General features: G+C 46.3%; 1 protein-coding gene across 1 annotated transcript in view; it reads right to left on the reverse strand.

The window, feature by feature from the left end:
* Nucleotides 1–18,298, reverse strand: part of ATP1B4 (ATPase Na+/K+ transporting family member beta 4) — a 217,156-nt gene that overhangs the window by 71,347 nt on the left and 127,511 nt on the right. Inside the window, exon 6 of the mRNA XM_086918519.1 lies at nucleotides 15,328–15,524. Coding sequence (XP_086774645.1) covers nucleotides 15,328–15,524 — 197 coding nt within the window. The remainder of the gene's footprint in view (nucleotides 1–15,327; nucleotides 15,525–18,298) is intronic.

Here is an 18,298-nt window from a genome sequence, read left to right on the forward strand (position 1 = left end):
CGTGCATGTATACCCTCATCGTCCTTCTCCGGGAGGGAGAGGGAGTTTGGGGGGTGGGGGCCTGGCATACATTACCACCTGCTGTCCGGCACCCGTCCACGGTACCTCAGAAGTAATTCGAACCACCGCACACCGTGATGCCCTTTGCTTCACAACAAGCCAGCAACGGCAATGCAGAAGACCGGCGTCTTAGATCAGTACAGGGCCCTCGCCCATTCATTCAGGACCGGAGTCCTGGTGTCTGTCAGCATCCACAGGGTGCCTACCACGTTTAGGCAAAGTTTTAATATAGTCTTCAACTTGCTGAGGGTTAAGAAAAAAATGCTGTGTGCCTTGATGGGTTATTCGCAGTTTGGCCGGGTATAAAAGGGCATAGTCAATGTTCAGATCCCGAAGTTTTCTCTTAACCGGAAGGAACTTCCGCCGTTGTTCCTGGACCATCGGGGTAAAATCAGGATATATAGAGAAGGGCACTCCATCATAAGTGAGGTTCTGGTCCATCCTGGCTGCTCGTAGTGCCGCATCTCGATCTCGATAGTTGAGCAGGCGTGCAATGATGGGCCGTGGCGGTGCGCCAGGCTTGGGCTGGGGACCTAGCGAACGGTGGGCGCGTTCCACAATAAACTGGTTCGAGAGAGCCTCCGCCCCCACTGCTGCTGTTAGTAGCTTCTCAACGTAGAGCTCCATTTTCCCCGTGTTGGTCGATTCCGGAATGCCCGTGACGCGTACGTTGTTCCGTCTACTTCTCGCTTCCAATTCTTCATTCTTGGCGGCAATTACTCTTAATAGATTATCCATTCTGGAGAGTCGAGAAGTATGTGCCGCCGCGGTGTCATCATGTTCAGATATCCGGCGCTCTGCCTCCACGATGCGCTTTTCATGGACATCCATTTCCTGGACTATGCTATCCATTCTGGCGGATAGCCTATCCACCATGTCCACAACAGTAGCAAAGCCCTGGCGGATCTCCTGCATCATCAAGGCAATGTCAGGGGCTGTGTGGGCCTGGGTAGAAACCTCCGCTGCTGGGCTCCGAGGTTGTCCGGTGTCACCTACGTGTTTGGTCACTTTCTTTTGCGTCGCAGGTTCAAACTGCAGCTTGGGCTGTCTAGTATCCGGCTTCCCCATGGTAGCCAGGCAATGGGGGGGAGCTGCAGCGCCACTCACACTCTGGCTAGCGGTATGGGAGGCAAAGAGGCACGCACACAGTGACCTTGGCGTCTTCACACAGGTTCAACACCCTCCTCCTATCACTTAGAGCCAGGGATATATGCAGCCGGGGAGTTCCTCGGGGGCCCGAGGGTAGCAAAGCGTGCAGCAGGCCAATATTGTCCAACGGGCCTCAGGCACGGGAGGCCAGCGCGTCCCCCTCAGTCTCTCACACCGGGCAACAGGCAGTGCCCGGGGGGGGGGGGGCGGGGGGGAGGGGTCCTCACAGGATCTCCGGCGCCGTGGGCGCGCCTGTCCGATGTCACTTCCCACACCAGATGATAGTGGTCCGCAGCGGCCCTCAGTCCCCTTCCTCAAATAGCCTCACCGTGTCCCACAATCATGAATGGTCCGTTGTGCCAGTCGCACCTATATGCCACATCCCATTCCAGGCTACACTGGTCCCGATGCAGTGAAGAGTAATGTCCAAGAGGCCTGCCTCCACCTGTGCGCGCCCAGTTATAGGCAGGGTAAGGCAGCCAGCACTGCGCCACGACGCGGCCCTCCAATAATCACCGCAATCTCTGCACGCATAGTCAGCTGTGCAGCCTTACATGTCCCCAGGATACTCTGCCCGTGAAGGGAAGCGTGGGTCACTCCTCCAGGATCGGTCTCCCGCCTTGGTGACTGGCAAAAGCAGAGGCCCCGAGGGTCCAACTCTTAGAGCAGTCCGCCTGTCCTCCCCCCCAGGAGTCGTAGATAGTGGTGGGTGTGTGGGTGGGGGGGTGTGGGGGGGGGGTGTGCGCCGTACCTTTCCGCGGTCCGCTGCTCTCCGGGCGGCCGCCGCCGCTCTGCAGCACCTCGGGCGCCTTCCTGGCCTTCTCCCTCGTGGCGCGCCCCGGCCTCGCGTGTAGAGCCGTCCGGCAGGGCTCAGCAGCAGGCTCCAGCAGTAGGACACGGCCAAACTTCAAACAGCTCCAGTTCCGCCGTATTTCAGCGCAGCGGCACCAAACTTTCACCGAGTCTTCCTCCCACCTTTGCATGCACTCGAGCCAAGTTTGGGACGGGTGTCAGCAGGTTAACAGGATGATTGCAGGATGTCTGTAGCCAGGCAGCTGGAGCCTCACAGAAGTGCGGCCATTCAGCTAGTGCGCCACCTAGCGCCCCCCAACTAAATTAACCTATGCTTAACCCTCTGGTAGCTTGGCACAAAAGAAGTCAGGCTTAACGTAGAGGCAATGTGTAAAGTATTTATGCAGTATTTAAAGAGTAATGAAGTGGAAACCCACCACAAGATAAATCCCTCACCAATTTAGAACAATAGAGTAAATATAAAGAAATTAATTCAATCAGTAGAACTGGATTTATGAATTCTTAACGTTTAAGGTGAAAAATAGAGCCTAAACGATCAAGTCAAAAGTTATGGCTGACCACAATGGAGTACGGTTCAGATACACAAAGTGGATTGGACACAGTCTCTAACCTTCAGACTTAAAATCATTTTTAAGGCAAATTGCCTGAGAAGGTAAAGTTTAGTGGGGCAAGGCAGCTGGTGGTGTCCGAGGTGTCGCCGGGGAGCAGCTGGACGAAGTTGTGGTGAAGATTTCTACACTTGAACTGAGGGTCTGCTTTAGATTTCAGCGGATGGGTTACACCGTCACAACAGAGATGGATTTCCCATCCGCCAAAATACAAATCTCATAATATCCTATGGTATTTATATTTCGGTGGACCGGATATCCGTCACCAATGTGCTTGAGTAACCCATCTGCCAACATCTAAATCAGGCCCTTAGTTTGTTTTTTGGAAGTCAAAACTCTCCAACGGGATATGCCATTAGGACTCGTGCTGGACTTTACTGAAGAGGGACAATAAGGTCTGAATGAGTCCGTGGTTGCTTGTAATCTGATTCAGAGAGGAACAGACTAGACAGGAACACCTCTTTATAGGTAGGAGGAAAGGCTAATGTGCATATGGATGTTCTCCCTCTGTAATGGCTGTGTGCGCTCAGAAATAGAATAGAACAATGCATTGAAATGATAACTAGAGCAATATCCCTAGTTACAATTAATTCATGCACTTCATCAATTACGTTATGCTCTTCTGATATTATTTTAATATTGCATTTTGACATCATGTTCATCCATGCTTCTCAATTGCCCTTCAACAGCCACATGCAAGTGTGGAAGATTCACCTAGATGTAATTTTAATAATATTGCTCAACACTAGTCACTTGTACTGAATTTGAATTAAAGAATAATGTATTCTATCTACTAATATTTGACTGTTGGTCAATATACACTGTCTTATATACCAATCCTGCACACCACACACTTTTTCCAACTCCCACCCAGTCACTTGAAGAAGAATCTTTCAGTGAATCAGTTCTGATGTTTCAAAATATTTTCATTTCCAATCAAAATTTCACACAACCCTCCCAAACACTTTCTGCAAAGAAACAGAACCACGGATTTCCTGTCCGCAAATCGAAAAGGGCTGCAAAAGTGCATTGTTATGCACCTGTATAATCAGAAAAAAGATGAATACAGAGGCTAAATGTGTTTGTGTTACCACTGTTCCTCCTCTGAGTCATTAAGGTACGCTCCTCATCAACAGGAATCTTCTCTTTTCTATTGGTGGCAACTATGGCTAAGTCATATTTTGTTTTAAAAAATGACATCAGTCTCCATCATCATCTTTTTATTCATTAAGTGGTTAATCCCTGAGTCAGCTAAATACTTGGGGGTATATTTACAAGGGAAGTGGCGGAGCGCGGCGTTAGCCTTCTTGGTTTAACACCGCACTCCGCCACTTTGGAAAAGCAAGGCTGCACCGTATTTACAACAATACGGTGCAGCACTGCGTTTCTCCCTGCACTGGCGCTAATTACAGCTGCCTAGCGCCAACACAGACACCCTTGCACCATAGTGCAATGGTTCCTGCGCTGAGGAAATGATTGATTATGTGCAGGAAGGTGTCCCTTCCTGCACATAAACAATCTTAAATGGCAATTTGTAACTTCTATGTGTGCTGCTTTGTGCAGCACTCATAGAAGATGCAAATCACAATCTTTTAATGATTGTTTATGTGCAGGAAGGAACGCCTTCCTGCACATAAACAATCATACATGGCATTTTGCTGTTTCTATGTGGGCTGCTCAATGCAGCACACATAAAAACAGCAAAAATGAGAAGTAGAGCATTTCTTCTCGCTGCATCATGTGAAGACCAGGTTTTTTTGGTCTTCATTTTGGCACTGCCCCATATTTACACCACCCTTGTACATAGGTAATTGGTGTTGCGGTGGAAGACCCACGCCAACACCCATTGCCCACCCCTTTCATGCTAAGTATAGCATGAAAGGGGTTCTTATTTACAAAGCAGCGTTAAGCTACGTTAAGTGTCTTAACAGTGCCTTGTAAATAAGGCAAAGCCCCTCTCGCCACACGAACGTCAAAAAAAGTGAGGTTCCTGTGCTGAAAGGGGCCTGTAAATATGCCCGATGATGTTTTACAAATATCACTTAAAATATCATAATCTCACCTTTTGCAACACCACAGGGGCTTGTAAGTATGACCCCAGGTTTTTTTTGGGTCTTAATTTTGGCACTGTCCCGTATTTACGCCACCCTTGTAATTAGGGGGCAGCATCAAAATCAATAGGTGTTGCCGCGGAACGCTCACGCAGCAGTCATTGCCCACCTTTTCACGCTAAGTATAGCGTGAAAGGGGGCTTTATTTACGAGGTAGCGTTAAGCCTCGCTAAGTGGCTTAACACTGCCTTCTAAATAAGGCAAAGGCCTATCGCCACAGGAACGTCTTTATAAGTGATGTTCCTGTGGTGATAGGGGCTTGTAAATATGCCCCACGATGTTTAACAAATATCACTTAAAACAACAGAATCTCTACCTCTTGAAACACCACTTAGAATGGCCTCAGATCAGATGGTTGGACCCTCAGGCAGCCCACCATAGTCACTTGAAATGTGAACAAGCTCACTGATAAACTTAAACAGGGGACTGTCCTCTCTTATGCTTGACAACATCGCTCAACGGTTCTTATGTTACCAGAGATACACTTGCTGGGCACAGAATGTTCCTGCTTAGGAAGGCACGACTTCTTGAGGGCTTATCACTTGGATACACTAGGGGCTCTAGCGAAGCGGCAATATTGTTCAAGAGGACGTGCCCCTTGGTGGTACACGTAGTCCACACAGATCCCCTTAGACGGTTTGTGATGATTTGTGGGACTATGGAATGGTTGGCCTTGTAACTAGGTGAAGTATACACTCCTACACATACTATACTCGATACTGGAGGCGCTATTACAACTGCTCACCGAAGCTACACTAGGCTTTACTCTGATGGGGCGACTGTAAAATGATAATGGATCCACTGCAGGACATGAACTCTGCTCGCGAGTTCCACTTGCCTTCCATCATGAGCAGATGCCATGTGGCTTATTGATATCTGGTAACTACACCACCAAGCAGACAGAAAAATGATATTCCCCTCTCCATGGTACCTCTTGTCGAATAGACTGCTTCCTGATCCCTTCCTCAGATCTTGGACGTGCCACACAGGAGCGTATTCTCCCAAGGGGCCTTTCGGATCACTCACTAGTGTTACTGACAGTATGTAGCGGGCCGATGGGGATAGGCGACTTGGGTGGCTAAATTCCTGATGGCTCTTAGACGGTGACTTTAGGGAACAGTTCCGAACTACAATTATTGAGTACTTTCAGCCTAATAAGGGTACTGCCTCATCACCAACCATGCTCTGGAAAGTGTTCAAAACAGTTCTTAGAGACAGCACGTTCGCATGCGTATGCGGGGCAACTAAATGCAGGGAAGGTGAACTATTCGGACTGGAGAATGAGATCACACAGCTAGACCGTGCGATGCTGGTCCCCCCACATCGGACTTGCACTACCATCTCGATCAGGCCCACTTCACATTATCGATAAACCAAAACTGGGTATGGGTTTCCAGACAGTAAGGCCAAACCCTGCCTTAACTACTAATCCAAAACTAAATGCCAATACTGCCAAGTGATTTCACTGCACTTATTTCGTACCACGCATATGGACAAGACTATATGCAGGAAGGAATTTATCTCTCAGACTAAATCAGTTCAAATCCGCATTTTATTTGCACAATTCTTCATTTTTGTTATTTTTTCCAAAATATTTTTTTCATTTCAAAGATACTTTTTTGAAGCACATTACAAATGAACAATACAAAAGATAATCATGTCACAACTCACCTATATACACCATTCATACCAAAAAGACATTGCAATCATACTGTGAACTCATTCAAACTACTAACACTATAAAAGACAAAAACACTTTTTGTACAATTATATACAATATATGGGAGAGAAACCATAGATATGCAATTTTTGATGTAAATCACTTTGATCAACAGATTTGTTCAATTCTCTTATGGTTTCCACGAGAGAAACGTGATACAAAGGGGTACTTAACATTATGGCAGAAGCTTTTAGATACAGTATGAATGGGTTGGCTCCACTCCCGGGGGAAGATATATGAGATGAATGAATGAAAGACATTTGTAAAGCGCGTGGTTACCCAAGAGCTTCCCAGCGCTAAAGCAGATGGGAGGTGAAGCAGGCAAACTGCTTTATTGGCTTGCAACTGCAGGCCACCTTGGTGCCTAAGCTGCGGACCACGGACGGGCTGACACTTAGAGGGGCAGACCACCTGGCGAGGGAGTTTGACTCACACCCTAAAACGTTGTACAATAGGCAGGAGCCTCCTCCTGCCAAGGGAGATAATTGCCTCATTTGGGATCTGTCCCTGCAATTTCTTTTGGAGGCAGAGAGCAAGGATTTGGATCTTCTAATTACCTTGGTGGAGATCCAGCAAGTGATCTCGTCTATGCCATCCAGGAAGACTCTAGGCCCAAAAAGGTTCCCCCTCAAGCTCTTCAAACATTACTCCTCCTATTGATCCCACATCTCCTGGTGTTCTATCAAGGTGCGTTTGAATGGGGAAGGCTAGCCCAGGACCTTCGGGGGGCAAAAAATGTAGTGATCATTAAGCCGTACAATTTCGTTTTTTTTGCCCCATCTCCCTTATTAATTTAGAAGTCAAAATCCTCGCTAAGGGTTAGGTGACCTGCCTTGGCTAGGTGATACACTCTGTGGTCCATGCCTACCAAAATGGCTTCATGCCCAACAGGAGCACCAGACTATCCCTCCGCTACCTGCATCTAGCTTTAGCCCACTCGGACGAACTTTCAAGGGATGCTGCATTTCTCCTAGTGGACATAGAATGGGTGTTTACCGTACACTGGCCCTTCCTACTAGCATGAGTTCACAAAATGCATTTTGAACCTCTTTTTTGGTGCTGGTGTCTCTCTCCTGCTTGAGGACCTCTGGGCCCAGGTTCGTGTAAACAGAACCTTATTGCTTATGTTCCCTGTAGAATGGAGCACACTGCAGGGTTTGCTGCTTTCTCCATTATTATTTGCACTTGTGCTGGAAACCCTCGCGGAGCTCATCTGGATGGATGCTAGACTCAGTGGATTCAGGTGGGAGGGAGGTGCTGAAGACTGTGTCTCTTGGTACGTTGACGATATGCTTCTCTTAATTCAGAGACTGCTGGGCCCAATCCTGTGGATAATCGAAATCCTGGCAATTTATAGAGATGCATCAGGACTAAGAGTTACTTGGGGGAAGTGTCTATTGTACCCCTCTGGATGGCGTCCAGCTGGTAGATGGTTGATTCCAGGTGGAGGGTGGCGGGCGACAGCTTTTGCTATCTGGGCATGTCTGTAGCTCTCACACAACAAAGATATTTGGATCTCAACATCACCCCATTACTGACTAAGGCGAGACATGTCATGAAAGAATGGGCTAAACTACTGCTATCGTTGGCAAGAAGGGGTGGTGAGTGATTTTTAAAATAGTATCCCGGCCTCGTTTCCTCTACGTTTTACAGCACTATACCCACCTGATTCCACCCACCTTTTTCATAGATCTGCTGACGCAAATTAGCAGTTTTCTCTGGGCTGGAAAGTGAGCCAGGGTCTGCATTGAAAAATGTTGTCGCTCTTTATAAGTGTTTATACTGGGTTGTGTGGGCGTTAAGCTGTACTATAAGGCCTGACAACTAGGGAATATTCATGAATGGAATTGGGCGGACAGGTGCGACCACGCATATAGGCTAGAGTTGGACTTTCCCCATTCACATGGTTTACGCACACTGCTATATAGCAAGTCTCCCCGTCATATTTACTAAAGCCCGAATGGCTCCAACAAAGGGGGACAAATTTGTCCTGAGGGCCAGTGAGAGCTCATGCCCCATTTTCGCTTTCACAGCTGCCCAGCAAGTAGTGGGCAGCTACACCATTTAGGTTCTTCTTTATTTCAGGGGACATGTCTTTTTACTCCAATAGTGAGACGCACTCCTTTGCCCCATCCCTACCTTGGCCTGCACAGCTGTGCAGCACTTAGTGCCAGCTGCAACGTTTAGGCCCTTCATTGAAGATTCCCAGTTGCCCAGCAAGTAGTGGGCAGCTGCCATGTTTAGGTTTGCGCCAAGTGTGCCCCCGTGACCGTAGCTGTATTAGCAGCGTGCCCTGACTTTTTGGACAGAGGGCATTTGAGCCCCTTTTAGATGGCGAGTTGGCCCAGGGGACTATTAGGTTTGTAGGCCGCACGGCCCTAGTGTTCTTTTTATAGGTGCTAGGAAAGGTAATGTTTGTAGTGTGATTTATGCACCTTGATTTATGCTTAGAGATGTGCTTTTATGCTTACTAGGTTTTACCTACTGTCTTATGTTTTCTACTGTGGTCTAGGTTTGATTTGTTCCCTACTGCAGGTTATGTTACTAAGTTTATTTCCTAATGCAAGTAATGTTTAGGAGTTGTGGTCTACTAGATTTAGGCTTATGAGGTTGGTGCAGAATAGAGTTCTCGCCTTATGTGCTACTGTGCCTGTTCTTTGATGTCATTATGTACGCGAGGAGCTGGTATGCTCGATGGGGCTGCAGGACGGGAGGACTCCCTGATTATTGCAGAATGACTCTGGAGACGCCACACCAGACCTGCCACTCACCCCCTCTGAAAACATGCAGACACTGGCCCTGTCCTCCTGCCACTCCACTGCTTAGATTACACCCCCTATGCTTTGTGGGACCGACTGATCAACACCAAGGTCTCAACCCCCCTGCCTGACCTCAAGTGGGCAGCCTCAGTTGGTCTCTCCACGATGCTCTAACGCTCCCAGACAATAGAATTGGTCAGCGTCCTGAGCTTAACCACATCCCTCACCTGACCTTGATCCTGCTCTCCCTCCTGGACATGTACTCTGAACCCTCCCTCGATGGTAGAGACCCTGCTATTTGACTGATGTCCGGTGGAGCTACCTGTTAGCTGAAGAAGAGATGGGCTGTGGATTCCCCCTCGGGCGTCACCTACCCAGCCAGGTTTTAAGCAGACTTTCCTTCGTCTCTCTTTCGTTTCCCCCTCCTACCCTTTCACCCCACCCCTTTCCTCTCTATGCTCCCTTCTTCTCGCCCTCTGCCTCTTTAATGTTTTGGTGTTGAGACCTAGCCATTTGACCGATGCCGGGTGAAGCTACCTGATAGCTGAAGAGGGGATGGGCCGAGGATTCCCCCTCGGCCGTCACCTACCCAGCTGGACCTTGGACAAACTTTCCCTTCGTCTCTCCACTGTATCTATACACTACCCCTTTTGCCCTCACCCCTTTTCCATTCCTCACCACATTTTCCTTTTCTTCTATGCTCCTAAAAAGTTTTTTCTGGTATCTTTTGTAACTATTTTCCCCTCGTCTCTACGTCCTGTCTTCCTCCTACCCCTTTACCCTATCCCCTTACCCTTCCTGCTCCATTCACCTTGTCCCCACTGTTCTTTAAATGCTTTTCTTGATACTTATGTAACTTTTAACTGATGTAATTCTCAACATTATTGTCCCTCATGTAAAGCACTCTGATTCCATCGGGTCTAGCCAGCGCTATATAATAACTCATTAATTAAATTTGTTCCCATTTAGTACTCTTTCTCCCTTTGTCTACCTCCCTAGCTCCTATCCACTCTCCCCTGAATCTCTCCCCTTGCCTGCTAGTCTGCCTAGCTCCCTGTCCTTTGTGCCCTTTGACTAAGCACTCCTTCTCCCCTTGCTGGGGAAAGATCCAATATTTATACTCTGGAGTCTCGCTGTCTGCCACTTCTCCATTAGCGCGGGGACACGCCGTGATGGCGTTACTGAGCGCTTTACAAAATCCTTTATTATTATTATTTGAGAGAGTCCACTGCGCCAAGGGAGCCACTCACAGCTGAGGTATGGAATTGCAACCCTTGCCAAAGCACTCCCTCTCCCCTTTTTGGGGAATGATCCAGTACGTAGGCCTTGGAGTCTCAGACACCCCTCTGAGAGAGTCCACTGCGTAAAGGGTGCCTCTCGCAACAGAGATAAGGAAGTGATACAACTTCCCGTGGGATCACAGCTTACTGGACTTTGGACGTTGCTTTGACTCGTCTACCGGTTTGTGTCCCCGTCGCCCTTCCCCTCCTCTTTCCCGTCTTCATTACCTGTCTACTTCCCCAGCTCCTTCCCCCATCCCCTGAATCTTTCCCCTTGCTTGCTTTTCCCCTTTCGTATTTGTGCTTATTGTTTATCTTGAACTTACAAGTAACTATGTTGCCATGCTCTAATAACTGTGTAACGTTTGTAACGATGTAACCCGTAACTATGATCAGATGCTTATGTAAAGCGCTCTAATACCTCCGGGTTTAGCCAGTGCTATATAAAACCTTCAAGATAAATAAAATAAATAAATGCATCATTCGCTTTCCCATATGATGCTGGTATGCGGCTCTCCGCTATATGAAATGGTTTGGCACCATTACCGGGGCAACCCCCCCTATGGCAAAGAGATGTGGCCATCAGAGATAGCAGGCCAGGAGAGGTTTCACAGATGGAACCTGGAAGGTATATCCACAATGGGAGATGTCCTGGGTGCAGGCCATCTGACATTGTCCCGGGAATTAGTGACTGAATTCCACCTACACTCTTAGATTTACCAGTACCTACAGCATGCCCTGGAAGGTTACGAAGAAAAACTGAGAGCGCTCTCTGAGTTCAGTCCCGCACAACTGGGGAAAAGTTGGTATCTCCAGACTATACATATCCTTACTCACCAACACCCCAGCCCCCCTGATGAGCCAGAGGGCAAGGTGGAAGACAGAAGTGGGTGCCCATGATAAGGAGTGTACATGGGCGAAAATGGCACCTAAACTATTAGCATGCTCTTTTGCCTCATACAATTCAAGTACTTACACCAGATGTACTACTCCCCAGCCAGGTTGCGGCATATTGACATATGGGACATTCCGGTTACCCGGGTGCCTTCGGTGTTGCCCGTCGTCGCCATGCAACTTGGGAATGCCCCGAAGTGCGAACAATTGGAAAATGGTCAACAATATTGTGGGGTGTATTATAGGGAGGATATTTACCCTCAATCCTAAAATTATACTGTTGGGAATTATGGACGCATTGGGAGAGGGGCGCGCTTCATGCTCATTCATCGCTGTGGTGGAAAGAGAGACAGGAACAGGCACTGGAAGGAGAGGCCCCCCTTGCATGAATGGATTTGGGGCACGAACAAATGTGCAGTAATGGAAAAACTTGTGTATAAGGCTCGAGGTGTGCCCAAGAAACATCAAAAGATATGGGCTCCCTGGAATCAATTTGCTGAGAGCCTATACTAACTGCGAACCTGTTGCGAGAGGAGGGATGACCCTAATTATTCCTGTGTCACTGGAAGGGGTGGATTATGTAACCATTAATGTGATCATATTGACTGTACTGATTAACTGGCACACAATTGCTCTGGTATGGTTTATTTTTGCATCTAAAACTAATAAATGTGTTATAAAATAAAAAAATAAAATCTTAGCTGCCCTCTGAAAATGAATGAGTTGACTGGTGACATGCACATGATGAGGTAGCAGATTCCAAAGGGTGCTTGCATGATCAGGAATGTACACAATTGATGTTAGACACCTCAATTGATTGTTTACCATGGCACTAGAAGAACTACTCATGTTCTGTACTGTAATTTAATTATTAATGTAATCAGGGATTTTCCACAAATTATCTTATGAGTGATGCTAAGGATTTTACATTACACGCTGGACTGCATAGAAAGGCGGTGTGTATCGTATCAGGCTTATGAGGAAAGATGTAGATGAGGTATGATTTTACTGCTCCAGCAGCTGAACTTAAGACTACTTGCAGCTTAGATATGTTTTTCGGTGGTTCCTGCGAACATTACATCGGAGTAGTCTAGTGCTACTACAATAACGCATGCAGGGCTGGCTCTATCTTTCTATCCAAGAAAGACCAGCTCCTGCTAAGTATTTTTGCGAGGTAATGAGACACCGCGACTGTAGTGCTGATCTAGCCATCCATTGACAAACATGAGCCTAAGATCATGAGAGGGAAGCTTCCCCCAAAATAGGGTCTGGAGTAGATACAGGAGGAGAGGGGACTACACTGTAGGATTGTTTGCTGTAGGGCAAACAGGAACTGCTGTAACAGTGGGTAAAGTAATCTGTGGGAACTTTTCCCCATTGGTCAGGAAAAGAGCCTGGAGTGACCCCCACCCACTGGGTAGTGCAACCCATAAATGTGGTACTTCAAGAAATCCTCTTCAGAAAACTTGCTTGACCTGCAGAAGATCAGAAGAGAACAAGACCTTGCATCCTCTAAGCTAGGGGAAATCTAAAGGACAACATCTGGTTTGTCTTGTACCCAGGGCAAATAAGTCGACTTCAAGGGCCAGTGTGCTGACCTGTGTGGTTACAGGGATACAAAAAGCTGAAGAACCACCTTTTCCTGGATTCCCAGTTGCCCAGTTCCAACTGGACTTGCACTGAACCCTGTTAAAAGCCTTTGCTAGATCCAGCCTTCCCTGAAAACTGAGAGCTGTTGGTGAAGAGCTGAGCAAAAAGTGACTTACTCCTGACAAGTTTTGGGACTTACAAATATTCTGAATTCCAGAGGACCGGAACTAACCACCTTACCTGATCAGGCAAAGGCGAGACTTCGACTGAACAAGGAAGTTCAACCTGCTTGGAGCTTCTCTGCACCAGCATATTTGTTTCAACTCAGCAAGAAGGTATTCAAACTCGCAAAGCGCTTGTCAGATACAGACTGCGGCCTTGCCACACTGGAAGAAAAGGATCTCCATTTCAGAGATTAAGTCACAACGAGAAAATCCTAAATGGCCGAATGTACAAAAAGTGTCCAGACGATGGATGCACCTTTGGTGGGTGGGAAAGTTAAATTGATCCCGATCTGTGCTTTTCCCACCTGAACTAGCGGCTTCAGCTGGACCTCGGATCTCTTTGCGTTCACCTGAAGAGTAATTCAAGAACCGATACAATACAACACAATACCATGCCTTCAACCGAGCTACTTCTCCTTCTGTTACCGGAAGTTGTGGACTTGTTCATAATAATTTTTTGTGAAAAGGAAGGCATAGATCTGTTCATGTTTAAAAAACAGGATCCGTTTTGATACACCACTGATATTTTGGAAATGTGCTTAAAGTATGAGCTTGAATAAACAATCCCCTGCAAAGTGCATGGAGGGGCCCCCTTCCGGTCTGAATCGGGAGCTCTCAGGCCAGGGTACTGCTCTGAGGAGGACCCCTGGAGCTCGGGCTCCCCACGCACTGCAGGGGCTGCGGGCCTATGTTACGCCACTGCTTTTAACATGGGAAGAAGTGACGTACCGGTGTCGCAAGCTGCTTGGAAATAAGCCCATGATTGTTTTATAGATGGTGAATATGGAATTCACAAGAGAACTACAATGAATAATACAACACATCCTGATGTGTTTGGACCCTAGAAACCAACTTGATTCAGAAAGTTGTGTTATAGTCTCTTGTTATCAGGCAATGCAAGAGATTGCCCAGTTTAGACCTCGTAAATACACTGCCAATATTATCTTAGCGTACACCAAATTGCATGGATGGACACTTATTGGGATTGTTCAATGGCTGGTCATTAAGACGGGGTCGGTGCCTTCTCTTACGCCAGTGGGAATGGTGTGATGATCATTGGCACCACAGGGTTAGTTACTACTCCCAGATTAGTGACTTCTCAGGATGAAGTACTGATGCTTCGACTACGCATCGAGATGGAAGTCAAAACAGTGCGTAGGGGAAGGCAGGATATTTTGTCCTACACCGAAATGGTGGCCAGCTCCATCTCTTTCTGGTCTCAATACTATACTGTCCCCCAACCCTTCTTAACCACAGCCCAGCACTCAAACACACCAACTTAGTCCACGTCTCGCACACCTTTTTGGGTTCATTAGAACCCACGCTGAGGTCACCATTATGGGTGGAACTAAAGGCTCTCCAAACCTACTCTTTTGTGGAGAGCTTAGAGACTGACCAACAACATCGTCCTTGCCAGACAAACAAAAACAAACATCTTACACTAAGATGTTGGCACAGGATGAGACCGGTTAAAACAAGAAAGGTTATGAGCTCCAGAACTCAGGGGTTATTGAGGATTACATAAACTGTGGAAAATGTGAATCCCAAGTGCGCGTTCACGCACACTTCAGTGGAGGCAATGGGAACAGCTTTCGGGATGCGATGGTTAATATCTTTATCATATAGCCTTAGTATTGGTGCCCTCCCACAGCAAAGCAAGAACAATTACACATTTTTGTAAACAGATTTACTCTAGATTTTTTGGAGGAGCATTCTTCTCTAATTGTTCAAGAATAAGCTGTTGTGCTGGGCAGGGGGTGTTGTTACTGCATCTATGTCCACAGTTGTACTACATATCTGTGGTGCAATCTGTGGAATCTTGTGAAAAATGAATCCAGCAAATGATGTATTCCTAGACATGGCTTTACCAGCCAGTGCAGACTGAAGCTTTAGTTCCCAAGTAGATGCTCTGCACAAGTTATAAAGGAAATTGGAAAAACTTGAATCTGATTCCCTGACTAGACAGTGGGTTCTCCATGCCACCCCCTGGTGCTGGCCAAGCTTTTTCCTTTCAATCTGAGCAAAAAAGGTGAAAATTCTTTATGAGCAATTCTTGGAACTAGGCAGTCACTTCACTGGCAACCCGCCGCCCCTCACACATTTGACATTGCTATTTTACCCGATTCATCTTCAGAAGGAGGCAGGGTTGTCCCACAGAATAGCCAAAGGTGGGATCCTCTATCCCAGAACAGTTCTGGAGCATTGAGCGCCTGAACTGGCAGGCTCTCCTCGGTTCATCATCGTTTCCAGGTTGTCTGAAGTACTTTCCAGGGGTACATTCTATGTTCTTTGTTGATTGCAGGCTATCATTATAAGCTGAAGGACAATAAAATACAAAGTCACTAACAGCCTGTGTCAAACCATCACCAACTTGAAAAAAAACGAAATACATAAGGGGTAATTTAAAGATCAGGGCTCGAATAAATGGATGTATATTACAAATACTAGTGCAACAGGGTGTTGTTTTGCATTACCAAAATTGTACAAGTTTGCTTGGACTTGTTTTTTTATGTTACCAAATGAAATGCACACTGTAACCAAACAGTTCATAGAATACAATAGAAAACATCCTAAAAATAGAAGGATCTCACAAACAAGTATCTTTTGATGAATAACTAGTCCCTTTTAAGAGTAAAGAGGTACACAGTTGCTTGTGCACAGATAACTTGTGAGGCCTTGGTCATCCAAGAACTGCAAAACTGGTGTCAAAGTACCATTCAAAACTGGGTTGTCATGTTTAGAGCAAATTGAATCCTCCTGGATGTCACTTCAGAAGAAAGCAGACTTGACTAAGGGTAGATTTAGTAATGTTGGCAGGCAGTAGCGTAACGTGGGGTGGGGGTCCACAGGGGCGGTTGCCGCAGGCTCCAAATTCTTAGGGGGCGCACAACTTTAAAAGAAAGTATTGCGCCCCCTAACCCATGGACCGTTAGCACTTCCTAAGCTAAAGGTAAACAGGTTAGGGGGCAATACATTCTTTTAAAATTTTTAACTGGCCACTGGTAACCCACGCTACGCTGCTGGTGGCAGGTACGGTTCCAATTTTGTATGGTGCTTGCAGTGGATAGTAAATAGGTGCTTCGATTTGTGTCATGCAGCATGAGTGCCCGTGCAAACCTTAGTAAATCTAGCCATAACAGACATCTCTGGCACTGACCTAAGATAGTGGACGGCAGTGGAAGTGTTAATGTACAAAATTGTTGTAAAATATTTATCAGGTTAGGGCTATTTTCTTCTTGTCTAAGGAAGGAAAAACGCAGGGGGCCCTTTGTATTACTATGTAGTGTGTTTCACTTTCAAAGCACTTACAGAAAGCAATATGGGCCTCTATTGAGACTTTTTATCACCAACCTTATTCCACGATTAGTTTAGTTATAAAGAGCCTAGAGAATATAATTATTTCCAGCTAAATCCAGGAGGGAAATTGGACAATAACTAGCAGAGTCAAGAATAACACCACTTCTTCATGCTACATGAAAAAAACAGTTTTAAGGATACCATTCATATCTTGGAATAAAATGGTACCCGAATTGCACCATCCAGGACAAACATATGCTGGGATGTAATTTGACCCATGACCCATGTGAGGCTTCCTTACCAATAGTGCTGCTCGAATCTCAGTTAGGGTAAATGGGGGTTAAGGACCTTGAATGGGTGTTGTCAATTTAGGCATTTAGGGAAATCCCAAAGGTTGTCCAGGTTATGCTCACACCTCCACTCGTTTTGCTGGTTTTCTATTTCCATTGCCACTGTGGAAATTGAGTTATTTCTGTTTGCAACAGGAGTGAATCACTGACCGTTTCCAGGGTGGTATTGTGTCGGAGCAGAGTTTGTGACTACTCCCAACTACTGGTTTTTGTAGGTGTTCCCAATCTTTCCAAGAACTCGCCCTGGAACACTCACTGCCAACGCCTTAAGTGTGGGGTTTTTTCATGCATGAAATTACACATTATGTTGAAATGTACAAAAGAGTTAAAGGATTCACGTGTCTAAGATCACGTTTTGTGTATACCTTCCATGCATAAGTCGAGCCATCTGCAGACTTAGTTGAACTTGTACACGAAACTAGAGCTAAATATTAGGGGTGGGCGGAATTTGCTTAATTGAGTTCTGCAAATCTCTGCGAAATGGTAAAAATATCCGCGAACACGCAAAATTGCTTGTTCGCGATACTTTTTTTCTGTTTGTAATTGCTATTTACCTGATCGGGGTGAAATATCTTGCGAACACGCATTTTGAGAAAGCGAACAAGCAAAACCTTTCGCGAAGTCACGGAATGCAGTATTTTGGGCAATTTCGCGTTCTACGCGGAACGCAAAATTACCCAAATTCCGCAAATTCCGCGAGCGGAACGGAATTTACTGCTACTAAATATATGTCATGGGCAATACAAATTTGCAAAATGCAGAACCCAGCTGGTGATTGACATACAGGAGTCCAACTCTACTGCCTGGACCTTACATCCCGAGACACTCATTTCTCAAAATGTATTTATAATTTATTCTCACGTTCAAATATTGTGCTACTCTGCCAGTGGATACTTACTAGGTATACATAATTATTTACAGATAAGGCCTGATGTGTTGTTGTGATAATGGTTAAGGTGTTCTATATGCTGGAAGCTCCATTTTGATGCAGTTCTTAATTCATTTTTTTTTTTAAATGCCCGGGCTCTCTTCAGGAGGCTACTGCAGCTTGCACCAAACTTGTCCCTGCAATGCTGCCAATGACAGTAACAGCACAACTACTAACCATCACACTCCTACAAGTGTAAGAGTTTGGACTATTCCAGGCCCCCAAGCTATAACAAGCATTGTCATAGCCAATAGGTCTCGCCTTTGGGACCTTATGAGTGTTTAGCCTTGCAACAATTGATGTCGTTGCACTCAGGATATTGTGGTGCATAACTAAATATTTATAAGGTCCCAAAAGCGAGACCTATCGGCTATGCCAATGCTTGTTCTTATGAGGAATTAGTCTCTCCCGTTTGCAGCATCGTCTTGTTCTGTTACAGCAGTGATTCTGAAGTTATGTATTGCATTATTGCTCTTATATGTCTTGTACTCCAGGAGGATAGTAGCTGGGACTTA

Source organism: Lissotriton vulgaris, chromosome 4_1 (genome assembly GCF_964263255.1).
Source record: "Lissotriton vulgaris chromosome 4_1, aLisVul1.2, whole genome shotgun sequence".
In the NCBI taxonomy this organism is placed as follows: domain Eukaryota; kingdom Metazoa; phylum Chordata; class Amphibia; order Caudata; family Salamandridae; genus Lissotriton; species Lissotriton vulgaris.